Source organism: Oikopleura dioica, chromosome PAR, assembly GCF_907165135.1.
Source record: "Oikopleura dioica chromosome PAR, OKI2018_I68_1.0, whole genome shotgun sequence".
Lineage (NCBI taxonomy): Eukaryota > Metazoa > Chordata > Appendicularia > Copelata > Oikopleuridae > Oikopleura > Oikopleura dioica.
The window spans coordinates 1,772,072-1,795,362 of record NC_137293.1 but is presented as its reverse complement, the minus strand read 5'-3'; the positions used below and the strand labels follow the sequence as shown (position 1 = coordinate 1,795,362).

General features: G+C 39.8%; 11 protein-coding genes across 12 annotated transcripts; 6 read left to right on the top strand and 5 right to left on the bottom strand.

The window, feature by feature from the left end:
- The first annotated feature begins 235 nt into the window (after positions 1–235).
- Positions 236–2,091, top strand: LOC145702992 (uncharacterized). Its single transcript, XM_081780294.1, has 6 exons — positions 236–683; positions 743–1,097; positions 1,301–1,590; positions 1,634–1,733; positions 1,777–1,876; positions 1,915–2,091. Exons 1-6 carry the CDS (start codon positions 271–273, stop codon positions 2,013–2,015), a joined length of 1,359 nt encoding a protein of 452 aa, XP_081636420.1. The 5' UTR covers positions 236–270; the 3' UTR covers positions 2,016–2,091.
- Positions 2,092–2,220: 129 nt separating this feature from the next.
- Positions 2,221–3,520, bottom strand: LOC145701112 (nephronectin-like). The gene is made up of 6 exons (XM_081778340.1): positions 3,327–3,520; positions 3,066–3,244; positions 2,917–3,022; positions 2,817–2,873; positions 2,529–2,663; positions 2,221–2,493 (listed from the first exon to the last, which is right to left on the bottom strand). Exons 1-6 carry the CDS (start codon positions 3,507–3,509, stop codon positions 2,221–2,223), a joined length of 933 nt encoding a protein of 310 aa, XP_081634466.1. The 5' UTR covers positions 3,510–3,520.
- Positions 3,521–3,682: 162 nt separating this feature from the next.
- LOC145703501 (uncharacterized) lies at positions 3,683–5,441 on the bottom strand. Its single transcript, XM_081780863.1, has 4 exons — positions 5,334–5,441; positions 5,044–5,294; positions 4,658–4,999; positions 3,683–4,617 (listed from the first exon to the last, which is right to left on the bottom strand). The coding sequence occupies exons 2-4, from the start codon at positions 5,284–5,286 to the stop codon at positions 4,069–4,071; spliced, it is 1,134 nt and encodes a 377-aa protein (XP_081636989.1). The 5' UTR covers positions 5,287–5,294; positions 5,334–5,441; the 3' UTR covers positions 3,683–4,068.
- A 330-nt stretch (positions 5,442–5,771) lies between these two features.
- On the top strand, positions 5,772–8,924 carry LOC145702787 (uncharacterized). The gene is made up of 7 exons (XM_081780056.1): positions 5,772–5,821; positions 7,193–7,406; positions 7,522–7,678; positions 7,791–7,965; positions 8,015–8,143; positions 8,188–8,483; positions 8,647–8,924. Exons 2-7 carry the CDS (start codon positions 7,203–7,205, stop codon positions 8,844–8,846), a joined length of 1,161 nt encoding a protein of 386 aa, XP_081636182.1. The 5' UTR covers positions 5,772–5,821; positions 7,193–7,202; the 3' UTR covers positions 8,847–8,924.
- A 26-nt stretch (positions 8,925–8,950) lies between these two features.
- LOC145702785 (beta-1,4 N-acetylgalactosaminyltransferase 1-like) lies at positions 8,951–10,948 on the bottom strand. 2 transcript variants are annotated; one of them, XR_014134333.1, is made up of 3 exons: positions 10,110–10,948; positions 9,336–10,066; positions 8,951–9,176 (listed from the first exon to the last, which is right to left on the bottom strand). XR_014134333.1 is itself a non-coding variant. In XM_081780054.1 (2 exons), exons 1-2 carry the CDS (start codon positions 10,933–10,935, stop codon positions 9,762–9,764), a joined length of 1,131 nt encoding a protein of 376 aa, XP_081636180.1. In that variant the 5' UTR covers positions 10,936–10,948; the 3' UTR covers positions 9,258–9,761. The 2 variants fall into 2 exon arrangements, 1 of the variants encoding a protein (XP_081636180.1); XM_081780054.1 differs by lacking the exon at positions 8,951–9,176 and having other exon boundaries at positions 9,258–10,066.
- On the bottom strand, positions 8,987–9,697 carry LOC145701111 (beta-1,4 N-acetylgalactosaminyltransferase 1-like). Its single transcript, XM_081778339.1, has 2 exons — positions 9,336–9,697; positions 8,987–9,176 (listed from the first exon to the last, which is right to left on the bottom strand). Exons 1-2 carry the CDS (start codon positions 9,695–9,697, stop codon positions 8,987–8,989), a joined length of 552 nt encoding a protein of 183 aa, XP_081634465.1.
- Positions 10,949–12,416: 1,468 nt separating the features above from the next.
- Positions 12,417–13,556, top strand: LOC145701109 (uncharacterized). Its single transcript, XM_081778338.1, has 6 exons — positions 12,417–12,642; positions 12,683–12,880; positions 12,928–13,041; positions 13,086–13,234; positions 13,274–13,353; positions 13,397–13,556. The coding sequence occupies exons 1-6, from the start codon at positions 12,501–12,503 to the stop codon at positions 13,554–13,556; spliced, it is 843 nt and encodes a 280-aa protein (XP_081634464.1). The 5' UTR covers positions 12,417–12,500.
- A 729-nt stretch (positions 13,557–14,285) lies between these two features.
- On the bottom strand, positions 14,286–16,180 carry LOC145702487 (uncharacterized). The gene is made up of 6 exons (XM_081779719.1): positions 16,023–16,180; positions 15,376–15,921; positions 15,145–15,327; positions 14,978–15,102; positions 14,480–14,941; positions 14,286–14,438 (listed from the first exon to the last, which is right to left on the bottom strand). Exons 1-6 carry the CDS (start codon positions 16,138–16,140, stop codon positions 14,331–14,333), a joined length of 1,542 nt encoding a protein of 513 aa, XP_081635845.1. The 5' UTR covers positions 16,141–16,180; the 3' UTR covers positions 14,286–14,330.
- Positions 16,181–18,663: 2,483 nt separating this feature from the next.
- Positions 18,664–20,576, top strand: LOC145704131 (uncharacterized). Its single transcript, XM_081781569.1, has 6 exons — positions 18,664–18,804; positions 19,200–19,500; positions 19,563–19,617; positions 19,837–19,937; positions 20,101–20,168; positions 20,215–20,576. Exons 2-6 carry the CDS (start codon positions 19,405–19,407, stop codon positions 20,279–20,281), a joined length of 387 nt encoding a protein of 128 aa, XP_081637695.1. The 5' UTR covers positions 18,664–18,804; positions 19,200–19,404; the 3' UTR covers positions 20,282–20,576.
- A 385-nt stretch (positions 20,577–20,961) lies between these two features.
- On the top strand, positions 20,962–22,351 carry LOC145703984 (uncharacterized). The gene is made up of 6 exons (XM_081781401.1): positions 20,962–21,089; positions 21,498–21,528; positions 21,573–21,694; positions 21,756–21,805; positions 21,895–21,960; positions 22,004–22,351. The coding sequence occupies exons 1-6, from the start codon at positions 21,050–21,052 to the stop codon at positions 22,172–22,174; spliced, it is 480 nt and encodes a 159-aa protein (XP_081637527.1). The 5' UTR covers positions 20,962–21,049; the 3' UTR covers positions 22,175–22,351.
- On the top strand, positions 22,261–22,947 carry LOC145701108 (uncharacterized). The gene is made up of 4 exons (XM_081778337.1): positions 22,261–22,363; positions 22,502–22,609; positions 22,656–22,787; positions 22,832–22,947. Exons 1-4 carry the CDS (start codon positions 22,261–22,263, stop codon positions 22,945–22,947), a joined length of 459 nt encoding a protein of 152 aa, XP_081634463.1.
- The last annotated feature ends 344 nt before the right edge of the window (positions 22,948–23,291 follow it).

Here is a 23,291-nt window from a genome sequence, read left to right as displayed (position 1 = left end):
GCTCATCAAAAAACCCATATTTTATTTGATATACGCATATAATATGACCACGCTCAAGTTATATTTTTGTAGCTTAGAGTCCGGTTATAATATATTAACCCGGATTTTTATTCTCTTTATGCCCAAATCGCGACAATATTGGGTTAAAAAATGGTCAGAAATTGGCAAAAATGGCCATGCGTTCCGGGGTTAAAGAGGTCGACTCTAGTAATAACAATAACTCAACAAAAGTTCCCATCGAAAATTTCCCGCCACCGGCTGACAATTGGCATGAGAGTGATTCCCATTTCCGCGGATCTGATCCACCGAACCAAATACGAAGGAAATCTATGCCGGATGCTTGTTGGCACAAGTTCTATTATTTGCCCGGAAATACCGAAATACAACTTTCCTCTGCGAAAAAGCTACGTTCTCAATTGCAACTGCCCGTTCTCCGATCAACTGGCAAAATATCAATCTGGAGGAGCAGGCTTTCACTCTCAAGCTATCAGAAGACAAAGTATCGCTCCGACGAGTCAGAATCAGCTGGATCCGCGGCTGGATGAGCCGGTTAGATTGTTGATTCAGGAAATGGATGGAAGCTGGTCGGTCAATCATGATGTCAAGTTGAGAGAGAGCAAAAGACAGAGAGGACTCGTTTCGCTAGAGCTTCAGAATCCAATCAGATCTCTTTTGCTCATCAGGTAAGAATCTTACCGTAAGATTCCTATTCCTTGGGCAAATGCTAACTTGAAATCTTCAGAACTGATGGTCGGCATCCCGATAGTGCAATTCTCAACATCCTCGAAGAACTCCTCTCTTTCCAGCGCCAGAATCCGATCAAAATGACAATTTGCCGCCGAAAAGAAAACCCAGAAGAACAATCAATCTTCGTCTTTCACGAAAATGAAGAAGACATTTTCATCAAAGACTTTACTGTCGGAGAAGAAGCATATGAAAATAATTTTGATGAATCGACCCCGAATTATATGGTCAGAGAGGGGCAGATAATTTGGTTCAATGTGAAGGGAAATATTCAAATCAAACGACCGAAGGAAGCGGGAGAGTGGATCTGTGTTCGATACAAGAGACATTTGATTTCACAGGCTCAGATGATGGTAAGATAATTCTAGAAAATATTCAGATTAAAAGCCATAACATGAAGTTTTATTAATTGCCATAAATATTTACGATATTTGAGACCGAACTGAAATTAACAATAAACGAATAACGCCTAAACCACTTAGAAGAGAGTCTAACAATTTAGCCAAGACCCCTTACCTCCCCTCAAAACTTTTTATCAATAATTAAAAATTTTAAGCTTTCCTACACAAATCAATATGGGAACCACACTTCATCCTCTTACCGCGGGACATTTACCGCGATGGTCTCATCGAAGAAATCCGGCCTGGAGAAACTTGCTTCTGGAACTGATTGTGTATCGACCCCGACGCTCATTGATAAAACCTTCGTCATCTCTAGAAAAATCGACGAATCAAGATGCCTGCTAGAAAAACTCGATCATGTTCTAGTGGAAATTCCAGTAACGCTGCCGAAGGTTCCGATTCCGAAGATAACTCTTCGTAGACCAAAACTCATTCGGCGCCTAAGGTGATCCCCGTCTTGAGATTTAATAACGCCTACCAAATTCTAGCGTCGTCGAAGCTGAAGAAAGAAAACCGTCAGATCCGGCGACAAATCTTGCAAAACATCTGAGCGAATATGAGACCAAAAGATTTGGCGAAACCCTTGGGGTGATTGTTATTTTCGAATAAATCTTGTTACCCTTATTTCTAGCTTCAGAGAGGTGGACTGGGAATCCTGAGCAAGCTGGAGAAGCCCGAAAGAATCCGATCAATGATCTGTTCCTGGAGACGCGCCGAACCAATTATGACAGGTACACCTTAACCCGCTCTCCCGTAAAGCCATTTTCAGACACCCGATCGCATCTGGCATCCCGACTAGAAGAAATTCACCGACCAGATTTGAAGCGCTTCGTCATCAAGCCAGTTTTACCTCCAGTCGCTCCGAGTTGAGCTGTTTTCTGCATGCATGTGTACATAAGATATTTTTTTGAGATTATGCACACGATATTTTTTGATATGTAATAAAGACATTTTATTTTTTCACTTTTGTCAGTTAGGGGTTTATTTTTGATTGTAAACGTAAGATGCATCGTAGTCGGATTCGACGTAATCTTCATATGAAGACTTTTTATTGGTCAATTTTTTTATCCTAGAATTAAGGCTTTCCTCGAGTAAAGGACCTTTCCTGGCCGACAAGTTCATCTCTTTCTTCTGCAATCGGAACTGCGTGTCTCAAATTGGTTCTGCCCTCATCAAAGTTGTACGGAACAAGTTCGGGCTTTTCTGCATCAGAATCTTCTTCGTTGAAAATGCATTGGAAGTACCCGGGAAAGTTTTGACAAATTTGATCCTCTGCGCAATCGTGGAGTCCAAGCTTGCACTCGTCAATGTCCTCGCAAAGATGAGAGCCGCCAGGTCGAGCGTAGCCCTGAAAATGAGGAGAGAGAAAGAAGGGGTCTTTACCTTGGCGCAATCGCATCTGTAGCTTCCGTAGACATTGTGGCAGACCTCGCTGCTTCGACAAATTCCGATTCCTTGGGTCAAGCATTCGTTTTCGTCGACGCAGGTTTTTCCGTCATGTCCAAGAATAAAGCCCGGCTGCGCGAAAATTTATATCATAATAATTTGGAAGAACCATAACTCAACTGTTGAAAAAATAATTTGGTTTTTTTATCATCGACTAGATTTGAATATAAAATGTTACATAACGGAACAATTTCATTGCCAGTATAATTTTGCAGAGGATTTTACCTTTGGACAAAGACAAAAAGCCACCCCATTCTTTTCTTCGCAATCCATTTCGCATTTCTAAACCAGCTCGGTACACCCTTAAATCCCTCGCGGAATTTACCTTTAGCTCACAAAGACTCTTTGTCCTGACACAGCTGCTCTGGTCGGCAGCCAAATCGTAACCCTCTTCGCAAAGACATCTTCTGTATCCTTCCAAATTCACGCATCTTCAAAAGAAATAATTTAAAAATTTCGAGTGAATCATTTAACCTGTGTTCGCAAGGGCGGTCAAAGGGGCTGACAGGTAGACGGTCGCAATCGTTCGAATCCACATTGCATCTGAGTCCTTCCCAACCTTGGTCGCACTTGCACTTTTTAACGCAACGGCCGTAATGGCAGACTTCTTCGCATATTCCGTTGATACAGCCGCCCTGACAAATCGGAACCTCCTAAAAAGAAATTTTTTAGAGGACATTAAATTTCATATTTTTTGAAGAATTTTCGGAGAAATCAATATTTCAGAGGGTAAACCTTTCCAGGAGCCGGTCTAAGCTGCATTGAAGCCTTTGATCTGCAATTTATCCATCTCGGATGATAAAAACATTGCAGTCGACTGATTCCAGGATGCTTTTTCTCTACTCTCGTCGGAACATGAGTTCTGTCTTTCAATAAATTTGCCTCTATAAACGTCAAAAGAAACAATCCTTTTTTCATTTCGAAAATTTGGATATGTTTTCAGATAAAGCTTATTATACGATCAATTTTTATCGCGCGGCGATTTATGGCCAAGGACGAAATAAAAGAATCGGATTTGCGCATAACAATTGCACCGCCAAGACCTCACCCTCTTGTTCAACACGATTTTGAAAGAATATTTCAACACAAAGTCATAATTATAAGACAATTTATTTATAACAAAGCTCAGTTATAAGAATTCATTTTCCACAGGTCTTCAGGCCACAAGTCTTTCAGGCTTAAAATATGCCGCGTATTATTTGCGGGATATTTCGATCTCGAAAAATTTCCTTTCTCGTTTTTCCGATCTATCCGTCAGGTACCGAAAAACCGGAGAGGAAATAAATGAGATGCAGAAAGACAGCCTTTTCTTTCATTTTTTAGCCACGTGATTGCTTGAGGTCAGAGTTCATCGATGATCACGAAGCTTTCACAACAGAGGTCAAAGATGATTCCGTTTCGATTTTTTTTCATTTTGACTTGATTGCTATTAGGCAAAAACGGGAAATCCATGATTTGATTTTTGAGATTTCAGAATCTAGAGACAGTTGGCTGTGTTGCTGGGGCACATTTCCTCAGCAGCTTGTGGGTCCTTCAAGCAAAGTCGAATCGAGCAGTGAAGATCGTTCTGTTGTTGTTCCAAGTCGGGAATGTCGGAGACAAACTCGAACATGGTGAAGGAGATGAGGGATTTGTAGGGCTCGTATTGATCGATCAAGTTAGTGTTGGTGTACGGGTCCACGCACTGGTTGTCGATGATCGTGTAGTTCATGTTGTCAGTATGGCCAGAGATCATAGTGCAGCTGATGACTTCCAAGTAGAGCTTTTCGTTTGGATGCTCCATCTCGACGAAGAAGTAAGCAGCATCACCGACGTTGTACTCGGCAACGGGAACATCAACAAAGGAAGTATTGCCTCCCATTCGTGCAGAGACATCAGGAGCAACGAAGTTGATCGCGAAGTCGAAGGTGTTTGATTCGAAAACGTTGATGACCTGGTTGATGTCAGCGTGCTCCGTTTCCATGGCAAGACCGACATCGTTGTAGACAGCGGTGTATCGGCAGCTGACGCCAAAGTCAATGACGGACTACGAAAGATTATTTTCTATCGATCATGAAAACACTTACAGTTGTTGTGATACCGCCATGAACACCGTTGGTCGCATCGTTGTCGTCCTGGTGGATAGCAAAAGCACCGTTCATGATCGTGTTGGAGAAGACAAGCTCGTTGGTATCTGCATCAAAGCTGACAGTAGTATTGCAACTGTCAAGTGGGATCGAGGCGAAGATGACTTCGATCTGTCCTCCTGCTCCGTCGTCGATTCCGACCCATTCGAGATTTGTCGAGTTGCCATTGCATCGCCAGTCGTTAAGGGTGAAGTCGGCGGCGTTGACAACGTTGAATGCATCGTAAGAGTCGGTTCGAGCGGCGAAAAACATTTCACTTTGACCGCATTCGACCAAGTAATCCTATAAAATCGCTTTATTTTCACAGATTCGCGATTGTTTCTTACCTGAGCAGTGAGCTCACCAGCAGCGTCGAGCTGACCGGGCCAGGCAAAGCCAGTGGCATTTCCGTTTCTGAAAAATCGCTGATCAAGGCGATCATAGAGGTCCTTGTCGTATCGACGCCGGTCCAAAATGTCGGACATTGCCGTGAAGGCGCTCGACGGTCGCGTATTGCGCAGGGGCCGATCCGGATTCCAAGCCGGATCTAGCGCCCCGGCCCATGCCAATAAGCCTAAGCGGAGTTTCATTCTGGATCCTAAAACATGTTATTCTAGCGCTTTTCTCTCTTCCAAACCTGTTGGCTGAAAAGCCGCCGAAGAGGGTTGATCCAAAAAATTAAACTCTGCTGGGTTATGCCGCCGACTATCGGAAAACGCGCAGTTTATCGGTCCTCGAATTCGAATATTCAACACCGCAAAATGTCGAAATTCTGAGCTGGTTTTCCCGATCCTTGCGGTTGCGAATTTTGCATTTAGAAATAAACAATTCAGCAACGACAAATCAACAACATTCCATTGTTACGCTTTGTTTCCTTCTGTTTCACGTGAGAAGAGAAGGAGAAAAATGATCCGATTGCAAATTCCATCGTCGATTCTCGACAAAAATCACAAATTAAGTCAATAAGGTTATTGGTCGCGCATAGACTTGATAATTCGAATTATGTCTAACTGTCTGGACTTTCCATATAAAGACTTCAGACGCCTTCCATTTCAGTCAGAACTCTCCACCAAGATCTCAGGTGAACTATTCTTTAGACCCAAAAGAGATCCACCACGGTTCAAGGTTTGTTGTTTGTTATAAGAATCAACGAAAAGATTATTGTTTAAAAGTACTAGACTGAAACAATCAAATGTCTGAGATATCTAATTTACTGTTTTGGCCATTTTTCTTTCAGTCTGATAGTAAAATGGCCCGATTGTGTTGCATAACCGCTTTATAATCTAGCTCCTCTATCAGTTACATAATTCTAGAGCTAGAAAAGAGGAATGAAATCGGTTTTTCGGCTGGGTCTTGAGCAATTGCCTCAAGAAATCGATTATCATGAATATTTTTGCTAGAATCATCATTAAAATTGAGTGGCCAAATTAGGAAATGAAGAAACTAGAAAATTTTGGAACGTACTGTTCTAGGGCTGTCACGCTTTACGTTCATGATCGGGGGGTGATCGGAGAAAAAGAATTCAAACTTAGAGAGTAAACATTTAACCTGGTCAGTGGGAATCTCATTGCCATTATTCCCGTGAATTTAAGAGATTATTGCTGGCAAAAATTTTGATTTCAAAAATTTTAAAACGAATGTCCTTGCAAAAATGTATCAAGGACAAGAGGGCCCCAGGCCAAAATTCTCGTTCTGATGCAATTTTAAAAGGGATGAGACGATTTTTCGTCATTTCCAGGCCGTATTTAAGATTTCTTGCATCACATTCAATTTCACATCACGAGTTTTTAAGAGGTCTTCTTTCATGTGAGCAAAGAGAAAAAAGAAGGCGTTTTCCGCCTCAAGAAAAATGGGGAGTTGTCGCTCGAACATTCGAAAATCGCCTTGGTGTTATTGAGTAGAAAGTCCAGTGCTCAAATAATAATTTAAAATTAGCAGAATCATTCATTTTCTTGAAAAATTATTTGCGCTAATTAGTGGGAGTCGGACTCTGTTAGTATTTTCGGGTGTAGGGCGGCTTCGTTCGCAATTTGCGAACGCCGTTCGTAATCTTGCGAACGCCGTTCGCAACGAAAAAAAAATCTTGCCATGAGTGTGCGCTTCGCGCATTTTCTTGGAGAGAACTCATTGGCTTGGCAGGAGCAGTCTTTTTCTACCGCTGGGACACATTTTGAAAAAAGTTGTGAACGATTTTCGGGCAAAAATTTTTCGATTTTGCGAACGCCGTTCGTAATTTGCGAACGCCGTTCGCAAAATGGCCTTTGCGAACGAAGCCGCCCGCCACCCGTATTTTCATGAACTCGAGCAAAAAAGAGATCGCAGTTATTCGAGACTTTATGCTGAAAATCCTTGTTGACACCCTTAAAAATCAACGAAATTGAGCATTTCTTGGACTTCATTGATTACTTCGTCCATTTCTTAGAAAAATTACTGCTCTAGAATCAGTCTGTTTCTTGTTGATCCTTTTTTGTCTCTGTTTCAGTTTAAGCTTTTCAGATTTCGGAAAATGTGTGCTCGACTTTTTACCCGTCGACTCCGCGCTGCGGCTACTGCAGTTCGTCCACCAGCCAGAAAGATTTCCAATCATAACTTCGAAGTCAACCCGATTGTTCCCGTCTTTTGGCGAGAGAAGGAAGTCATCAACTCGGAAAAATACATCATTGACACAACAAATGAAAATATGGCAGATGGACCAAAAGGAAATCCTCAGGCAAGGCTTTGAAAAGAACAAGTCAATAACAGGGTCGAATTGAGGGCAAATAATATTTGTTCATTCGGCGACGCCCTTAATCTTGGGTTCAAAATTCCAAAAGCCATGGAAACAGCTTGCCCGAAAAATGAGAAAAGTCTTTGACGAAGTCGGACTAGTTCTCCTCCGCGGAAACCGCGAAATGGGCGACAATTTGGAAGCCATGAAACTTTGGGCCGAATTCATCTTTCCCTCCCTCTCGAAGTACGAAGCCGGGGCCAATGCTAGAAAAGGCAAGAGGTCAAAAAGAATCGACAATCAAATTCTAAGTAAACAAGGATTCGCAAAAGGACTTTTGCCAAATTTGGATGGTCCGATCGTGGTTGATTTTGACCTCTGTAACAGGAATAATCCCCAATGTTTACGAAATCGGCGCGCCAAAAGAAGCTTGGCTTCACTTCCATCACGAAATGGCCTACGTAAACGAATCTGTCAACGGTATTGCTTTCTGCTGCCGGGAAGCCATAGAAGACCCTGAAGATCCTCTTCGTGGAGCTACTTTTGTTTCGGAAAATTTCGGGTATGCGCTTATTTGAGAGTATTTTGAACCCTACTAAATGTTATTCTAGCGCTACGGATGATATCCTAGCAACAGAATTCGGCCAGAAGCTCAAAAACAAAGGAATCTGCTACATCCGATGTCTCACGAATAAAGAGCGCTACTCAAATATGGATGGTGTCTACAATCACTGGCAATAGTAACCATTCTCATTTTAATTCATTCCTCATCGCTCCTCCCTAGCTCCTTCATGACCGACTGCCCAAAAGAAGCAGAAAGAAGAGCAAAAGCAAAGGGTCTGGAAGTCTCCTGGGGCGAAAATGGATACATGAAGACAAAATGCTACATTTCCGGCTTCGAATACCACCCTCAGTCGAATCGAAATCTCCTCTACTCCGCAATCGCCGACCATAGCGCCTGGTTCGATCAGTGGCCAACAGTAATGGAGAAACCGTACATGAAGACTTTTGAAGGAGCGACTGAGGAGGAACGACCACTGGCAATTACTTTTGGCGATGACAGTGAAATGACAAGAGAAGGTAAAAATTTTACCGTAAAATACTTTTAAGAGTGCGTAATGCACTCATGATTTTTAAGAAACCATAAGAGTCGTACTCTTTCGGCGTTTAGATATTTTTGATTAATCTTAATGTAACGATCTGCTTGGTTTATCGTTGTAGTCCCTTAATTCTAAATCTGTAGAGCTCCAAACCTTCGTCGACGTCTACGAAAACCACGGCATCCCACTCGCCTGGCAAAAAGGAGACATCGCCGCCATCTGCAACTACCGATTTGCCCACGGCCGCCTCCCATTCAGTCTCGCCGAGGGCGAGCAGCGTGAACTCGGAGTCATCCTCGGCCAAATGTACAAGCGCTTGGGCCAGAAAGACGATGCATGGTGATTTGTTTTATCCCTGCTTTTGCTTCCCCCGCCCTTTTTGAAAAAGATTTTTTTGGTCAATAAAGTTCACATTCATGTACGAGTTCTTTTCTTTATTAGCAGAATTCTAGAGGCCTAATTGAAAAAGGCTAGGTCAAAAGTTTAAATTGTTGAGGGATACTGTTCTTGATAGCATTTGAGATAGTTTCTATGGTACCACAGTTTGTCGTTTTGAAAGCGATATTCGGTCTGCTCTTCTTCTGATCTTTCGGGGAATCGAAACTTGCTGTATTCTTCTGATCGACCATCGCATCCTTCCGGATCGTGGAGAACAGGAGCAACGCCATCACAACTAAAATTCTCGTAAAAACAGCTTGAATGATTAAGTCTTAATCCCAAAACCATAATAATGATATTCAAGAAATACTTCTGATTTTTTTAATATACAAGATTTTGATTCACCTTAAAGATAAATGTAGTTGGCCTTCTTTGGATCAAATTTTAAACTCACCTAGCGATTCTCAGTTCTCCAAGCGCATCCAAAAAGAACTCCTTATGTCCTGTTCTGGCAAAATGCGGATCCATTCTTACTGTCCCCGTCGTAGCAACTCGACCGATAAAGTAATTTTTCACAATGTCCCTCGTTCGACAACCCGGGAGACTTGGAGGTGGTCTGATTTGAAAAGCACCTCGATAGTAGCAAAACCCATATTCATCGCGTTTTATGTCGAATCTTCCCATCTTGTCCCAAGTTTGTTTTTCGTCGTTGTTTCTTGCTACTCCGCCTCCAATTATATCGTAGCCACTTTCATCGATAATTTTCAAGAGCTCTTCAAGTTTCGTTTCCTCTGTTACCAAAAAGTCGTCATCCATGGTGATAAAATATTCAGTCATGACTTGCGAAATCGCTGATTTTTGGGTTCAGAAAATATCGATTTTAATTGTCTAAAAGATTTTCCGAACCGTTTCCTAAAGCTCTTCCAGCAAAAAAGCCGGCATTAGCAGGCATTTTGTGTTGCTTGACAAATGGATATTTGAACGTATCTAGCTTCTTGTAATGCTCTGTTGGAGTATCATCAGCGACGATTACTTGAGTCCCTGGGTAAAATTTGTTTATCGAATCGAGAAGACGTTCAAGGCAGGGGTAGCGCATGAAAGTTTTTGTCACGATTGTAACCATATCGTGGAATTTATTGGTGCTTCTGGTGGTGAGAATTGGCATTGGCATCGTTTTATACGTCACTAGAATCGCAAATTATCAGATATAAAGCTCTCAAGCTCAAACCTGGAAATCTCGCTTCAAATTCTTCCCCCGTCAGTTGTCTCTTCATCGTCACAACGACAATATCAATCAAAGGCCTCGCGTCGTACTCTTCAACAAAAAGCCTGATTTTCTTCGTCAATTTATTCGCATCAGTCACATTTCTCCATCGCCTGGCAGGATCAAATCCCCAAACGCAAAATCTGCAGTCGACATCAAACTGGATCATTTCGCTCTCTTCCAAATGAAATTTTATTGGAATGATGATCGATTCGTAAGGATGAACAGTCAGGCCAAAAACCGGCACTTCGATCGGGTTGAAAGGAGTTCGACGAATCATCGGATATGCCATTTCGGAGAAACGATTGTCTTTCAGGAAATTTGAATATTGCTCTTTTCGTATTTCATTTTCTGTCGTATATTTTTGATTTATTTCTTCTGAAAACATTCGCTGGTAGTTGTAAGATTTGCCGAAATTTTCCGGACGATTGCAGCGGCACTCTTCTCGAAGAAACAAGGGTTTTGTTCCGTACCATTTTCCGTTTGATTCATTTCTTGGGTTGTAAGCTCGTTCGAGGTAGAACTTGACTCTAGCTCGCTTCAGCGCGTATTCGGAAAAATCAATTGGGTCGAGCTTTGCCAATTTGATCGTCTTCGATTCTTCTTCAGTTTCTCTTTTATGCCTGGCGTGAACTGCTTGTTTCTGTGGACAGGGAATGTTTTTTCTAACAGCAGCATTCTCTCTTAAAAATTTTGGCTCAGCATCGAATAAGGCGCTCTTGAAAAAAATAAAGAAAACTTGATAGGTCAATGCGCCGAAAATGAAATATGTGAGATTCGTGTTTCTCATTCGACAGTACTAATGAAAACACAACCTTTGGGAATCGCGCGGTCACAGAGCACTAGAACAGAAACTTGCCCCCGGCGAAGTCATAAGCGATGCAGGGTCAGTCTTAAAGACGTGTTCGGAAGTGGCTTTTTTGCTGATATGCCAGTTTTTTTTTTCCAAATTTTGGAATCCAATAGAAAAACTGAAAATCCGATCTTTTTTGCTCTCTTCTACAATTTTTATAGAATCACGAGGTCAAGATATTTCCCACTGAAACTGTCTGACCCGAATAATTGATCTACGCAAGTGAGTCAAGTTCTTTCCCGTTCCAATAAATTTCTTACGTTAAAAACGCCTTAGGCGCGCGTTATGGAAATGGCTGCTGACAGAAATTTCGCTTCTCTCATTTCCGCACTGTCTTGGAATAAATAATTTGCCTTCTATTAATTCTCTCAAAGCTAGGGCATATAATTTGCGAATGACTTTCCCATCGAACGGGGAACTTTACGGTAGCGCAAATTTCAGAATTCTTGAAAAATACTCGCTGTTAGGAAGATTCTGTTTTCAAAGAAAGGACTTTCGCCAAGGAGACTCGGAATTTCGTGGTTTGTTACAGTAAATGTCAGTAGCTCCATCTTCGAGTGAAAGCATCGAATTAGAGAAGAAAAAAGAAAGCAATGGGAGAAGAAAGAGTTTCGCAAAAGCCGGCTGGAATAGCATCAAGAAACGACTTTCAGGTACAGACCCAGGTCTTTTGTAAATCAATCTTTTTAGTAATTGCGATTCCGAAAAGCACCCCTCAAGTAAATGATCAAGTTTTCGAAACATCAAGTGATGGTGAAATTGAGTCGGATGATCAAGAGTTGAACAAGGCCGCTAGAACCCCAAGAGTCCATAGAAAAACGGACAAAAACACGAGAAATGAGCTTTGTAAGTGCAGAAATTGATTTTTATGACCAAGAATAAGGGTCTTTTTTTCTAAATTTAACCTTCTTTTTGCCAAAAAACAAACCTCTTTTAGATTCCTCTAGCTATTTTGATGAGTCGCCAGAGCATCCCGAACAAAATCTAACAGAAAGCATCGAGACCAAGTCCACATCCAAGCTCGCTCAAAAATGGGCTGATAGTAAAAACTCTGTCGAATCGTTGATGACACACCGTAAATATCGCCTCGCTTTCTTTATCGTCATCATTTTGGATACGATCCTCGTTTATTCTGAACTCGTCCTTGGCATTTACATTTACGAGACGGATTCGTGCCATTGTGATGATGAACAAATCGAGATTGAAAATGAGAATGAAAATGAAAATACGACTTTATTTACGACTACTCCTTCTTTACCTACTACTACTGCTCCGATTGTCACAACAACAGCTCCTTCTTTTGACTGTGGAGTTTTTTCTGCATTGACAACTGCATGGAAAAGGTCAATTTCGTCTTTTGCCGAAATGAAAAGAATACGGTAATTTCCGATTGACCTTGGACAAAGCTTTCGCTCGGAATTGTAACCTTCAGTCTCTTGACTATTTTCTTTTTGGAAGTGGTCATTAAACTTGTTTGCGTCCCGACTTTGCTCAGTAAAAAGATGGAAGTGGTGGATGCGATGCTGGTATTGGTCAGTTGGTTGATGTCCTTTGTGCTCATTTTTTCAAGTCATGGGAGTTCAGAGCAGATCAAAATGGTTCTGATGCTGACTTTTAGGATGCTGAGGATTTTCAACTCTTTAGGTAACAGCTGCTATTTTTGAATCTTGAACCATATTTTTAGCCTTCATTTTGGTCACCTACTACGAAGGATTAGTAGAAACGTATAAAGAAAAAATGCACAAAAACCAAGTTCTGATCGTCAAGTCAAATGAGAAAAGACGCCATTTAGCAGAACAAGCTATGGCCTTGCTGGAACAAAAAAGACGCATTCAAGTTGAATTTGTGCTGACTTCTAGGAGGCTTTCAGATGTGAGCTCAGGTGGCTAAATTATTTTGAACACAAGGAGAAGAATTTATGATTTTTAGGGGGAAGTACAGCTGGTAGTTCAGGCGGGGGCAATGGGCACACAATTGACGGAGAGGAAGATTTGATTGCAGAAGAACTTAATCGAGCGAGAATGGACCTTCACGAAAATAAAAGTAGGCGGCCCTAGAATTCAATCTAGCAAAAATCTCGATTTCAGGAAGAAGTTTGTCGATAACCGCTCTGGCACAAGAAGATGACTATATTTCTCCTCGAGCATCCCAAGTTCTGCCGCACCTTTTGAGCCCGCATATTGGAATGGAGAATCTTCAGCCTCACTCATCTGGTATTCCTCTTGCAGGCACTCAGGTATTATTTAAATATTTTTTCTATTGGATCATTTTTCAGCCCGCTCAAATAAATCAAGGAAGAACCCCTCCAGTTATGAGGAGACAACATTCTCAGCATGGAACGCCGCCCACCAGAAGGTAAAGTATCCACTCTTCAAACCTAAAATTATATTTTTCGAAGACAACGAAGAAAAACCGGAAGTTCTTTTCACGCGCGACTTTCGAATCTCTACGACAACAGATTTTCTATCATCGAGCGACCAACTGAAGAACGCCCCTCTCATGATCCATCTCTAAGTCGAACACCGAGAAATTCCCAGAATCCGTTTTATGTTAAATAATTTTTGAAACTTCTGTATATTTGAATAGGTCTGTTTCATAACAAGCGTTATATTCATGTTTTCTTTTTGGTCCATTTTATCAAGTTACTGTTTATGCAGAAGAAACAATACTGGTTTACTGCCGGTGACAATTATCGAGCTCATTCCTGTCATAAGCCGAGCTCAATCTCCGTAAGAATCCTCCCTCGCCCATCAGATTAGTCATTTCTCTCTGAACAATATCAACAGCTTCATATTCATTCCATCAGCCAAGAAAGAGAGGATGGAAAGCGCGGACCACGAAGAATTCTTGAAATTTTATACCAATTTTGAACTTTACTTTTGCATCCCTTTCGGACTCATTCTTTCAATTTTTCTTGGAATTTATTGCTCTTCACGTGAGTTTTAGAGATTTTTTATTTTATGAATTTTAAAATCATTCACTTTGTACGACCACTTGAAAAAGAATTTTGTAGGGAAGCCGCTTTGTCCAAAAATAATTTCCCCATACTCAAAATAGTTTGACTCTTTTATGGTTTTTCAGAAATGGAAAAATTTCAAATCTAATTCTCATTCTAGTGATCCTGTTCAAATTTGATCACCAAGAAACGATGAAATTCCTCATTTTTCTTTTCTTCCGAAGCAAATCTTTGACCAAAGCTCAAGAGAATAAAATCAGTTCGACACGAAACTGTCCAAGTTTCTCCCGGCTCAGCGAAACTTGCCAACGATAACTGAATAAACGAATGGATATGGTTTGTTTTTTATTGATATGATAGTCAGGAAATGTTTCTTTTAGCATTGGCGGCAAGATTTTTTGCATGACTGGAGCATGTAAGCAGGGTTTTTGGAGCACTCGCCCGAGGCAGCCCATGAAGCGCAGTATTGATTTTGATCGGTGCACTGAATTTAGCTTTATATTTCTTATCGCTGGTGATTTTTACCGATCCGCCCGAGCAAAAACCGCAAGTCTTCTTGCAGTAGTATTCCATCGAAGTTCTACTGTAGGAGCTACAGTATCCATATGCTCTCCAAGTTGCACACTGGCCTTCGTAGCCGCTGTAATCAGAACATGTTGATGGAGGCGCTGTGGCTCTTGTCGTTGTTCTCGTTGTTGTTCCCGGAGCAGCAGTAGGTCTCGTTGTTGGACTGGGAGTCGGAGTAGAGCCACAGCCGTAGAGTGCGTTTATTTGCGCATAATCGGAAGCGGTCAATTTTGTGTTCCAGCCGATCGGTCTTCCAGTAGCCCTGTCAATCAAAACTGGCTGGCCATTTTGTGAGAACGCATAGCCATTGTATTGCATCACTGAGCGGACATCAAAAGCTTGACCGAAGGAATTCCAGCTTGAAGTTGGGATCTTGTTGAAATTGTAGCGCATTCCTGGGGAGACGTTTTGCATATTGACCTTAAATTAAGAAGACAAAAACCGAATAAGCCATACTTGGACGTATGAATCCCGATCAGGGCGCATTTGCTCGTGCCAAAAACCCAAAGAGTGCATAATCTCATGAGCAGCCGTATAGTCATAATTGCAACCATTTCCCAGGGAGATTCGCTGCGCTCCTCCTTCAATTGTAAGGAATGAGCCATTTTATGAGGTTTTTATACCTTGTCTTCCGACGGGAGAATAGCATCCGCCGCCAACAAAGAAGTCCATAAAGTCTCGCTCATTGCTTCGTTGTCGGAAACGAAGGCATGTTCCGGCTTCCAAAAGTCGCATCCCTGCGAGAGCAGCTGTTTGTCCCGCTGCTCCGAGGTAGGAAATACGGTAAGGGATGTATACATTGCCTCCTGAGGAAGAAAAGATAATAAGAAAGCCTCTTCATTGTTAGTTTTCACCTTGCTTATACTGGGTCCATCTTGCAACGCTGATATCAGCCGCTCTCATATCCTCGGTATTATCCGGGGCGGCCATCATAGTTTGCATTTTCTTGTTGACAACAATGTCTCCATAGTGGACTTCTCCTTCTGATTCGTTGTTGCAAATGCACGCATCCATCACGCAACCCATCGAGTCCTTCTTATATCCAAACAAGCATTCCTCTTCTTCACTAAAGCTTGACGAAGACGAATCTACGTAAAAACTAGCAGAGCAGTCAGAAGCTCTAAAAGAGCAATGTCTCTCCGCCAGAATCGCCTTGCAATTGTTGATCATAAAAGGGTTTCCTTCATATTCGCTCAAATCCGTCATCGTTCCGGAAATTAAACCAGGCCGAGCATATTTTGTGCTTACATCGGATTTCAAGAAGCAGCGATTGGAAAGAGAAGGGATCGCCTGTCGGCCGGTGAGGGTGTACCCAACGCAGCCGACGGTCAAGCGGCATTTCTGTTCGCATTCGCTTTGACCAGTTGCTGGAGAAATTCTGATTGACGCAATGTCGTTCCCTTAATTTTTTCTCTTGACTTGTTCTCTAACGACTTCATACTTCTCGCTTACAGATTTTAAAGCTATAATGATGAGTTTATATAGCAGAAATAATTTATACCTGGGTAATCGACATTTTTCTCTATCTTAAAATCTTGACATGTTGTTCTTCCTCTAGGTCCAGCTGGGTCGGCAGAAGAAAAAGATTGAAAAGCGAAAAAAGTACTGAAAAGCTTCATGATTTATTTGAACAAAAACGAAGGGAAGAGGAAAAAATAGAGTCGGGCAAATAGAACACCCAGTTTATACGTAAACATGGAGGGGCCGTATTGATGATTGATGCAATTAATCATATGATATGATTCATATCATATGATCCTTATTAGGACTGTTGTGAAGCAAAGCTTGGAAGAGATCGCAATATTTTTTATTTTATAGAGTCAGGGAAAGTATTTCTTCTAACATTGGCGACAAGATCTTCTGCATGAGACCAGCATGTAAGCAGGGTTTGAGTAGCAGTAGCCAGAGGCAGCCCACGATGCGCAATAGGCATTTTGATCAGCGCACTGAATATATTCGAGCTAACATCAAGTTTCTAGTCAGAGATTCTTACCGATCTCACCACAGCACGACTGGTCAAGCAAAAACTGCAAGTCTTCTTGCAATAGTATTCCATTGATGCCCTATTGTAAGAGGTGCAGTATCCATACGATCTCCAGCTTGCACATTGGCCTTCGTTGCCGCTGTAATCGGAACAAGTCGATGGGGGAGCCGTTGCTCTTGTTGTTGTTCGCGTGGTTGTAGTTTCTGTGGTAGTTGTTCTTGGAGCAGCAGTTGGCCTTGTTTTTGGACCCGGAGTTGGCGGTAAGTTACATAAATCGCAAATGCTGACATTTTTCTACGAGCGAGAACGGTACTCAGTACATTGATGATGGAGTCAGGCAAACAAAACACCCTGTTTATTGGTAAACATTTATTTGCAAAATTGATGATTGATGCAATTAATGATATCTTCATCAGAGTAATGTTCACTCCCGAGGTATTAAGTTATTGACCAAAAGCCTGGAAAACGCGCAAGATTAGTGTTAATGAATTCTGCTGTTTGATGTTTTCCTAATGCTTTGCCGCAAGCATCCAGCTTCTGGAAGCAATCTGTTTAGCCGATTTATTTATCAATAAATAATTCAGTAAGGTCGGCTTAGATCTGTTTCCAGGTTCTGCCGAGTACGTCCACATTAAAACGAAGTAAAGAAAGTACCAACAAAATTACAAGAACGTCCCTAGCCTTGGGGCGTGTCAACAACCCTTCTGCATGCCGCTAATCGCTCAATTCTTTCCCTGCTCTAGAAAAAATAAGCTAGCAACTTCTAAAAACTAAAAATGATCGCTGTCGTCCGAACCTTCACCCAGAGAGTTGCGTCGACTTCTGCCGCCAACAGTTCTCGATTCTTCTCCGCGACGGGGAGGATGATGGTCCCAAACACTGCGTCGAAACTTAACCAGACGCAATCTGTGAAGAGCAGCGGCCCTTTCAGGCCAATGGCCCCGATCTTTCAGGAAAGTGATTTGAGACTGATTTTTACTTATTTTCATCCTTGCTATCAGTTTCGTTCGGGTATTAAGGTTAGGGTTTCTAGCTCTGTGAATTCAAAAGAAGCAGTCTCAAATCATAAAAAAACAGGCTTCTATGTAAAACATCGCTAGCTTCTGAAGACAAAAATTCACAAAACTATCCTACTTCATTCAATTCGCCATATTCATATTTCTAACTATTTCTTATCTGCCATTTGTACCAATTTTTTTCTTGGTCAGCTCTTTTTCTTTTCAAGCTTCTCCAAAAAAATTATCCAAAAAAAATTTTCAAAAATAGAAAAAAAAATCACAAAAAAAAACTTTCAAATTGAAGCTTGATTGAAAAATCTGACAATGTCTGTATATCTTTTTTGCCTGTAGCGTGTCTGTAACAAGCCATAGAAAAAGGGGCGATTCTTCCGAACATGAACCAGAAACGCAAGTTTTGAAATCAAAACGACTTTGTTCAAGGCCGAGCTGTTTTTTCGATTCATTTTCCAATCGTCCTTTTTTCAGTCGTTTTATGGCTCCGGAAATTTCAATTTGGGGTTCAAAAAGGAGGGAGAGAGTCTAAGCGGCTCTTCAATTTCTAAATTTTGGTTGTTTGTCTGATTGAATGTCTGAGTGACTGACTGAATAAATTTTATTATTTATTGAATGAGAGGCTTTTGAAGTTTTAATGCAGGATTTGGGATAAGAAACAAGTCTTTTGCAGCATCGAAAAAAACCCGAATTGATCCGTATCGAAGTCAATTTGAACTCGTTTTTAAAAATTCTGACTTTTATAAAATCGTTGGGGACACCCTTAATGCCCCTTGAATTTTTTTATTTTCACGAATTTTCTAGCCAAGAAATTCTTTCTTTCTTTTTAGACAAGGTGACGTTCATTTTCTGGCATTTCTTTTCAATTAATATTATTGATGAGAGACCCTTAAATTTTCATATCTTTGGAATTGAATATTACTGTCTGTGGATTGACGCTATTAAAAATGTCTGCAAAGACAAATTATCTTCAAAACGGAGATAATTAATCATTAATTCGCGCTTATTTGCAAGCTCATTTCGATTAAACGCATTAAACGAAATTAATTACAGCGCGATTTACAAGCGCGAAGGTACAGAACACGATTGCGGGTTTGCTGCTGACCAAGGGCACTCGCCTTTGCGCTCTTTCGCGACGCGAAGACGCCTTATTTCTAATTGACTCTATCTTCTTTTTTTCTGAATTCGCACGCGGCAACGCTTGAAAAATTCAATTTCCTTTTCGAAATTAATTTTTTGAGAAAGAGAAGGAAATATATAATATGGAGGAAATATTGATTTGATCGATGGTAAGTCATAAAATAAAATTAAATTTGAAATGAAAATAAAATTTGAATTTTCAATGATTCAAATCATCATAAATTAAAATAAGTAATTTTGAGAGAAAATTTGAAAGCGAAAATTTAATTGTGGGAAAAAACCGGTAACTTTATGTTAAGGCCTTAGCATCTGTTAAATTTGAGACCATTTGGTTAAATTTTCGTTAAGGGTACAACCTTCGATTTCCCAAAAGTGCGAACTTGATCTTTTTGATATCAGAAATAGATTCCTCGTCTTTTTTGAGCAAAAACCTTTGAAACAATTAAACCTTAAACTTTGTCGTTAACGATTTCTGTTTATGCTTACTATTATCATCATCTTGTTTGATAAAGGACAAAAATCCTTTCATTGGAGATCTTTTTAGAAGACAACTGATCTGCCCAGATTCTGCTGAAAAAACAGCAGCCAAGTTGTGAGCCAATTTGAACTTTACGATTGAGCGGGCGCGAAGTAGAAAAAACAAGAAACGTAAAAAAAAAATACGAAACGTCAAGTAGTCAGTAGCTGAAAGAGCGAATTACAAAAGAAAAGAAATCGAATCACCGAGCGAAGAAACAACAGAGATACTAATGGAAAAGTTTTCGATGGAGTGGTCGGAAGAGGAGCTAAAAGTGACCTTTAATTTGTTCGATAAGAATAAAGATGGCAAAATTTCGAAAGAAGAGCTTTCTCAAGAAGGGTTTTTGAATAATTTTTATTAACGAAGTGATACCCTTAATTGTCGAACCATTTAAAAGTCCTGCAAAATCTGGGCACAGCGACAAGTGATGCAGAAATTGAAAGTAAGTGAGCATTATTTACTTAATTAATTAATTTATTTTAGTTTATTCGATAATCTCGATTATCGTTGATCCTACTTAGTTACCGCTTAAAAATTAATTAGTTAAAAAGGTTACAATTTCTCCTTGTAAATCCGTAAGAGGGACGATTTTCAGGGTAATAACTTAAGTTATATAAGACTTAGTACTTTTAAATTGTTATGTAATAAATCCTCTTTTCAGGCATGATAACGAATGCTGATTTAAACCAAAACGGCTTTGTAGAATTTGAAGAATTTGTAAATCTGATGAAGAACTACTGTCCTTCCATGAGCTCTTCCCAGGAAAGGTCGACGAGATTATCATTTCAGCAGCTTTCAAAACTTTGAAATGTCGCAAACAGGGTACGTCTTGCTTCGTCATTCATGATCCTTGCTCTTTCCATGAGAATATAGCGGAAAACAAAGCTATAGAGCTCCTAAAACTTTGATTACAGACCTTGACAAGTCCATTATTGATGCATTTAACGTCTTCGACATTGACGGAGACAAATTTATCAGTCGAGAAGAGATCCGGTAAGCCAATTACGCCTCTTCAATAAAACAGGGGATGTCAATTAAGGGTGACGATGTCACGATTAGGTCAAAATTTGACGTCTCGGGAGCTGGACGAAATGGTCGCAGAATGAGGGCTCAACAAAGAGTACAGTTGATAAATACAGTCACTTTTAATGCGATCGCTATTTTAAAAAAAATTGACAGAAAATGACCCTCGCTCAAAGCATTAGATTTGAACAAAGATGGAAAAATATCATTTGAAGAATTCAAACGGCTTTTTGTCCAGTGAAAACAAGAATAGAATATTTAGCCTGTTCCGAAAGAAAAAACATCATTGATCATTCTGAAATCCATCAAGTTCATTGTCAACTGCATTTCGTTTTACTTCTCTTTTATCCGCTCAAATGAGGAAATAAAATACACAAATGTTTCATTTATTCCAAAAATTTAATAAAAATTTTATTTAAAATATTTGAACAAAAAAGAATTAATTAATCAAAAATTTTGTTATTTTTTAATTATTAAAATAATAATGTTTAATAAATAATTAAATATCGAAATTGAAAATAAAATTTAAATTAAAATTTGAAAAATAAGAAATATTTTGATGAGCAGCAATCGAATAAAAAGTAATTCGAAGAAAATAAAATTTCCTTGGCCAAATACAGTCGATTGATAACCTTCCTTGAATACGTCTTGATGCAGTTGTGATAACGAGATAAGTGCCAGAATAAAGTACCTTGAGCAAATGTTGAATATCAGACAGTAGTCCTTGCCCGTTGCTTTGGTAATGTCACAACTCGTATTTACTATTACTTCGGAAATTGGAAGAAATTTTTACTTTTTTTCAATATCGTAGGAAATTATGCAGAAAAAGAGATAAAGAAAATTGATAAAAAATGGTTCAGTATTCGAAGCAAGTGAAGAGTACCAGCATAGGAAAGTGATTCAAAGCAATTGACAATTGTCACAATTTTGCTTTGAGAATTCTCAATATATATTTATATTTTTATGATAATTTAAATTATAGGTGGACGTAGAGAAAATATTGCCTTAAATGGATCTTTAAGAAATTTCATGAGATGAACATGAGACTATTTTAATCAAAAAGAATATTTTTTATTGGAATTTTATGGTTTTCTCAACAAAAAGGAATTGCTTGGTACAGTTTTTTCCTCTTTTGTGGACCCCAATTTTGTGGACATTTTTATAAAAATTTGGGACAAAAATGTCCACAAAAGAGGAAAATAACTGTATTATACCAGGTAGATCTTAAAAAGAAAGACGCAATCATTTCGAAGGAGAATCTTTCCCTTATTGAATAATTTTTTTTGAATCACAATTTAGCTCTTTTGATCTTTTCTCTTTTGACAATATCGTAAGTCGAATATCAAAAAGCTTGTTGAAAACATCTAATTCTAGTATTGATGCCGTACTTCTAGCGACTCAAATCATAAATGACCTTTTACCGACTTTTGGCATCGGCATATTTCTCGGTTTCTTCGGTATTTTAGCTGGCAGTTACGGAATATGCGCGGCTAAAGGAATGGCTTAGAGACAGGCAATCATGTGATGACGGAAAAGTATTCCTGAGCCAAAAATAAGCAACGAAGGCGGAGTTCTTCTTTGGAAAATATAACACTTCCGGATGCTGGGTAAGTAAATCAGCAGATTTCCATTCTGATATCAGCGCGTTTTATTTGAAAGAGTTATTTTGATTGACTTTATCCAGCGTATCTTTTAGTCTGTCTTTGGTGCTATCTTTACGTTCTTTGGTCTCTTCTGGCTTTCGTTTGCTTTCTCATGTCATGTGAGTTCGGCCTTGATCTTTGAAAATATTGATGTTATTTCAGGCGGTTTGTATAGCTGAATATGGCTCTGAAGATCCAAGTGGTTTCTATAAGCTTTTAACTGGAATTGTGGAAATAGACGACGTTCAAAATCTTCGTAATTCAATAATTGACGACAACAAAAATGAAAATGATAAAGAAAAAATTTTTGGTTTATCGAAAGAGCATGTCTAAATTTTCAAGATGATTGGACTTTTGATAATACAACAAAGCCAGATGAAGATGAAGGAGGAGAAATCCCTGGAACCAAGGCTTTTATGATGGGGGAAACATTAACAACAGCGGCGCAGGAAGCATCCTCTTATGAACCAGATGTTTCGACATCAACGTCAACGACAACAAGTTCTGGTCAAACAGGAAAGGGTTCAAGGAGGAATCAAATTTCGACTCTAATTAATAGTCTATAACACATTGAAAAATCTGTCTAAATCTGGCAATTTTTTTCAGGATATAGGCTTTATTATATAGCCAATTGATTTCGTTGACTTATCCCGATAAAAGACTCAACAAGCTCAACTTCAACAACAGCCACCACCACCACCACAGAAGACGGAGAAAGAGACAATAATGGCGAAATAGAAAGTCTGCTCGACACTTATGCTAACAAAAGTAATCCTTACTCTTAACTTGCGTCTTATCTCCTCTTTTTCTTTAGGCTACGTGATTGCTTACATGTCTCTCTATTTATCTGAGCTTGTCCTTATCTTCATTCTCTTTATTGTCTTCATCATCTTAGCAAATTCCACTGGATGCTGCTTTTGCGGAAGCGGGGTGGTTGACATTGAAGGTATTCAGATTCCGTGGAAAGAAAATGGAATAATTCAGTTTCAGATGAGGAGAAGGGAGATCAAGATTCAAATGCTTCCGAATCTTCCGATGAGGAAGACAGCTCTTCTGGCTCAGATTCAAGCGATGATTCGTCTGATGAAGGACTCGTTCAATTTTGAATATTCCAAGACATCATAATTATTTATCAGTGCTTTAAGAACTATCTAGAAAACAAGAAAAAGAACGAAAGAAAGATTGATCAGAGATTTTTCGATCATGTAAATTTTTGGATTTTATCCATTTATTGAAACTGAAATAAACTTGTATTCCATAAATTTGGCCCGTTTTTATGAACTATGAAAGCACTCTTAATTACATAATCGTCTAGAACTGTTTTTGAGAATATTTCCAGATTTTTACTAATTAAACTTTACTTCGGGTCACAGTTCAATCATCTTTGCAGAACACGGGAAATGACCATATGTTGAGGCCATAAGTTCAGCGGTTTCTAGACAATTTCATC

Coding starts and splice junctions, on each gene's coding strand:
- LOC145704131 (XM_081781569.1), top strand. CDS start 19,405: ATGGAAAAGTTTTCGATGGAGTGGTCGGAAGAGGAGCTAAAAGTGACC. Junction 19,501..19,562: donor GCAAAATTTCGAAAGAAGAG/CTTTCTCAAGAA, acceptor TAATTGTCGAAC/CATTTAAAAGTCCTGCAAAA. Junction 19,938..20,100: donor CTTCCATGAGCTCTTCCCAG/GAAAGGTCGACG, acceptor GACCTTGACAAG/TCCATTATTGATGCATTTAA.
- LOC145701108 (XM_081778337.1), top strand. CDS start 22,261: ATGGGGGAAACATTAACAACAGCGGCGCAGGAAGCATCCTCTTATGAA. Junction 22,364..22,501: donor TTCTGGTCAAACAGGAAAGG/GTTCAAGGAGGA, acceptor TCCCGATAAAAG/ACTCAACAAGCTCAACTTCA. Junction 22,788..22,831: donor CGGGGTGGTTGACATTGAAG/GTATTCAGATTC, acceptor ATTCAGTTTCAG/ATGAGGAGAAGGGAGATCAA.
- LOC145702785 (XM_081780054.1), bottom strand. CDS start 10,935: ATGAGAAACACGAATCTCACATATTTCATTTTCGGCGCATTGACCTAT. Junction 10,067..10,109: donor ATTTGAAGCGAGATTTCCAG/GTTTGAGCTTGA, acceptor TTGCGATTCTAG/TGACGTATAAAACGATGCCA.
- LOC145701111 (XM_081778339.1), bottom strand. CDS start 9,697: ATGGATGACGACTTTTTGGTAACAGAGGAAACGAAACTTGAAGAGCTC. Junction 9,177..9,335: donor GGAGAACTGAGAATCGCTAG/GTGAGTTTAAAA, acceptor CGAGAATTTTAG/TTGTGATGGCGTTGCTCCTG.
- LOC145702787 (XM_081780056.1), top strand. CDS start 7,203: ATGTGTGCTCGACTTTTTACCCGTCGACTCCGCGCTGCGGCTACTGCA. Junction 7,966..8,014: donor TTTGTTTCGGAAAATTTCGG/GTATGCGCTTAT, acceptor ATGTTATTCTAG/CGCTACGGATGATATCCTAG. Junction 8,484..8,646: donor CAGTGAAATGACAAGAGAAG/GTAAAAATTTTA, acceptor CTAAATCTGTAG/AGCTCCAAACCTTCGTCGAC.
- LOC145703984 (XM_081781401.1), top strand. CDS start 21,050: ATGGTTCAGTATTCGAAGCAAGTGAAGAGTACCAGCATAG. Junction 21,090..21,497: donor AGTGAAGAGTACCAGCATAG/GAAAGTGATTCA, acceptor ATCACAATTTAG/CTCTTTTGATCTTTTCTCTT. Junction 21,961..22,003: donor CGTTTGCTTTCTCATGTCAT/GTGAGTTCGGCC, acceptor ATGTTATTTCAG/GCGGTTTGTATAGCTGAATA.
- LOC145702992 (XM_081780294.1), top strand. CDS start 271: ATGAGAGTGATTCCCATTTCCGCGGATCTGATCCACCGAACCAAATAC. Junction 1,098..1,300: donor TTTCACAGGCTCAGATGATG/GTAAGATAATTC, acceptor AAAAATTTTAAG/CTTTCCTACACAAATCAATA. Junction 1,734..1,776: donor GATTTGGCGAAACCCTTGGG/GTGATTGTTATT, acceptor CCTTATTTCTAG/CTTCAGAGAGGTGGACTGGG.
- LOC145701109 (XM_081778338.1), top strand. CDS start 12,501: ATGGAAGTGGTGGATGCGATGCTGGTATTGGTCAGTTGGTTGATGTCC. Junction 13,042..13,085: donor GGACCTTCACGAAAATAAAA/GTAGGCGGCCCT, acceptor TCTCGATTTCAG/GAAGAAGTTTGTCGATAACC. Junction 13,354..13,396: donor GGAACGCCGCCCACCAGAAG/GTAAAGTATCCA, acceptor TATTTTTCGAAG/ACAACGAAGAAAAACCGGAA.
- LOC145702487 (XM_081779719.1), bottom strand. CDS start 16,140: ATGAAGCTTTTCAGTACTTTTTTCGCTTTTCAATCTTTTTCTTCTGCC. Junction 15,328..15,375: donor ATGGACCCAGTATAAGCAAG/GTGAAAACTAAC, acceptor TTTCTTCCTCAG/GAGGCAATGTATACATCCCT. Junction 14,439..14,479: donor GTTTTTGCTCGGGCGGATCG/GTAAAAATCACC, acceptor AGCTAAATTCAG/TGCACCGATCAAAATCAATA.
- LOC145701112 (XM_081778340.1), bottom strand. CDS start 3,509: ATGAAAAAAGGATTGTTTCTTTTGACGTTTATAGAGGCAAATTTATTG. Junction 3,245..3,326: donor TTAGACCGGCTCCTGGAAAG/GTTTACCCTCTG, acceptor ATTTCTTTTTAG/GAGGTTCCGATTTGTCAGGG. Junction 2,494..2,528: donor ACAGATGCGATTGCGCCAAG/GTAAAGACCCCT, acceptor CCTCATTTTCAG/GGCTACGCTCGACCTGGCGG.
- LOC145703501 (XM_081780863.1), bottom strand. CDS start 5,286: ATGAAACTCCGCTTAGGCTTATTGGCATGGGCCGGGGCGCTAGATCCG. Junction 5,000..5,043: donor CTGGTGAGCTCACTGCTCAG/GTAAGAAACAAT, acceptor GCGATTTTATAG/GATTACTTGGTCGAATGCGG. Junction 4,618..4,657: donor ATGGCGGTATCACAACAACT/GTAAGTGTTTTC, acceptor AATCTTTCGTAG/TCCGTCATTGACTTTGGCGT.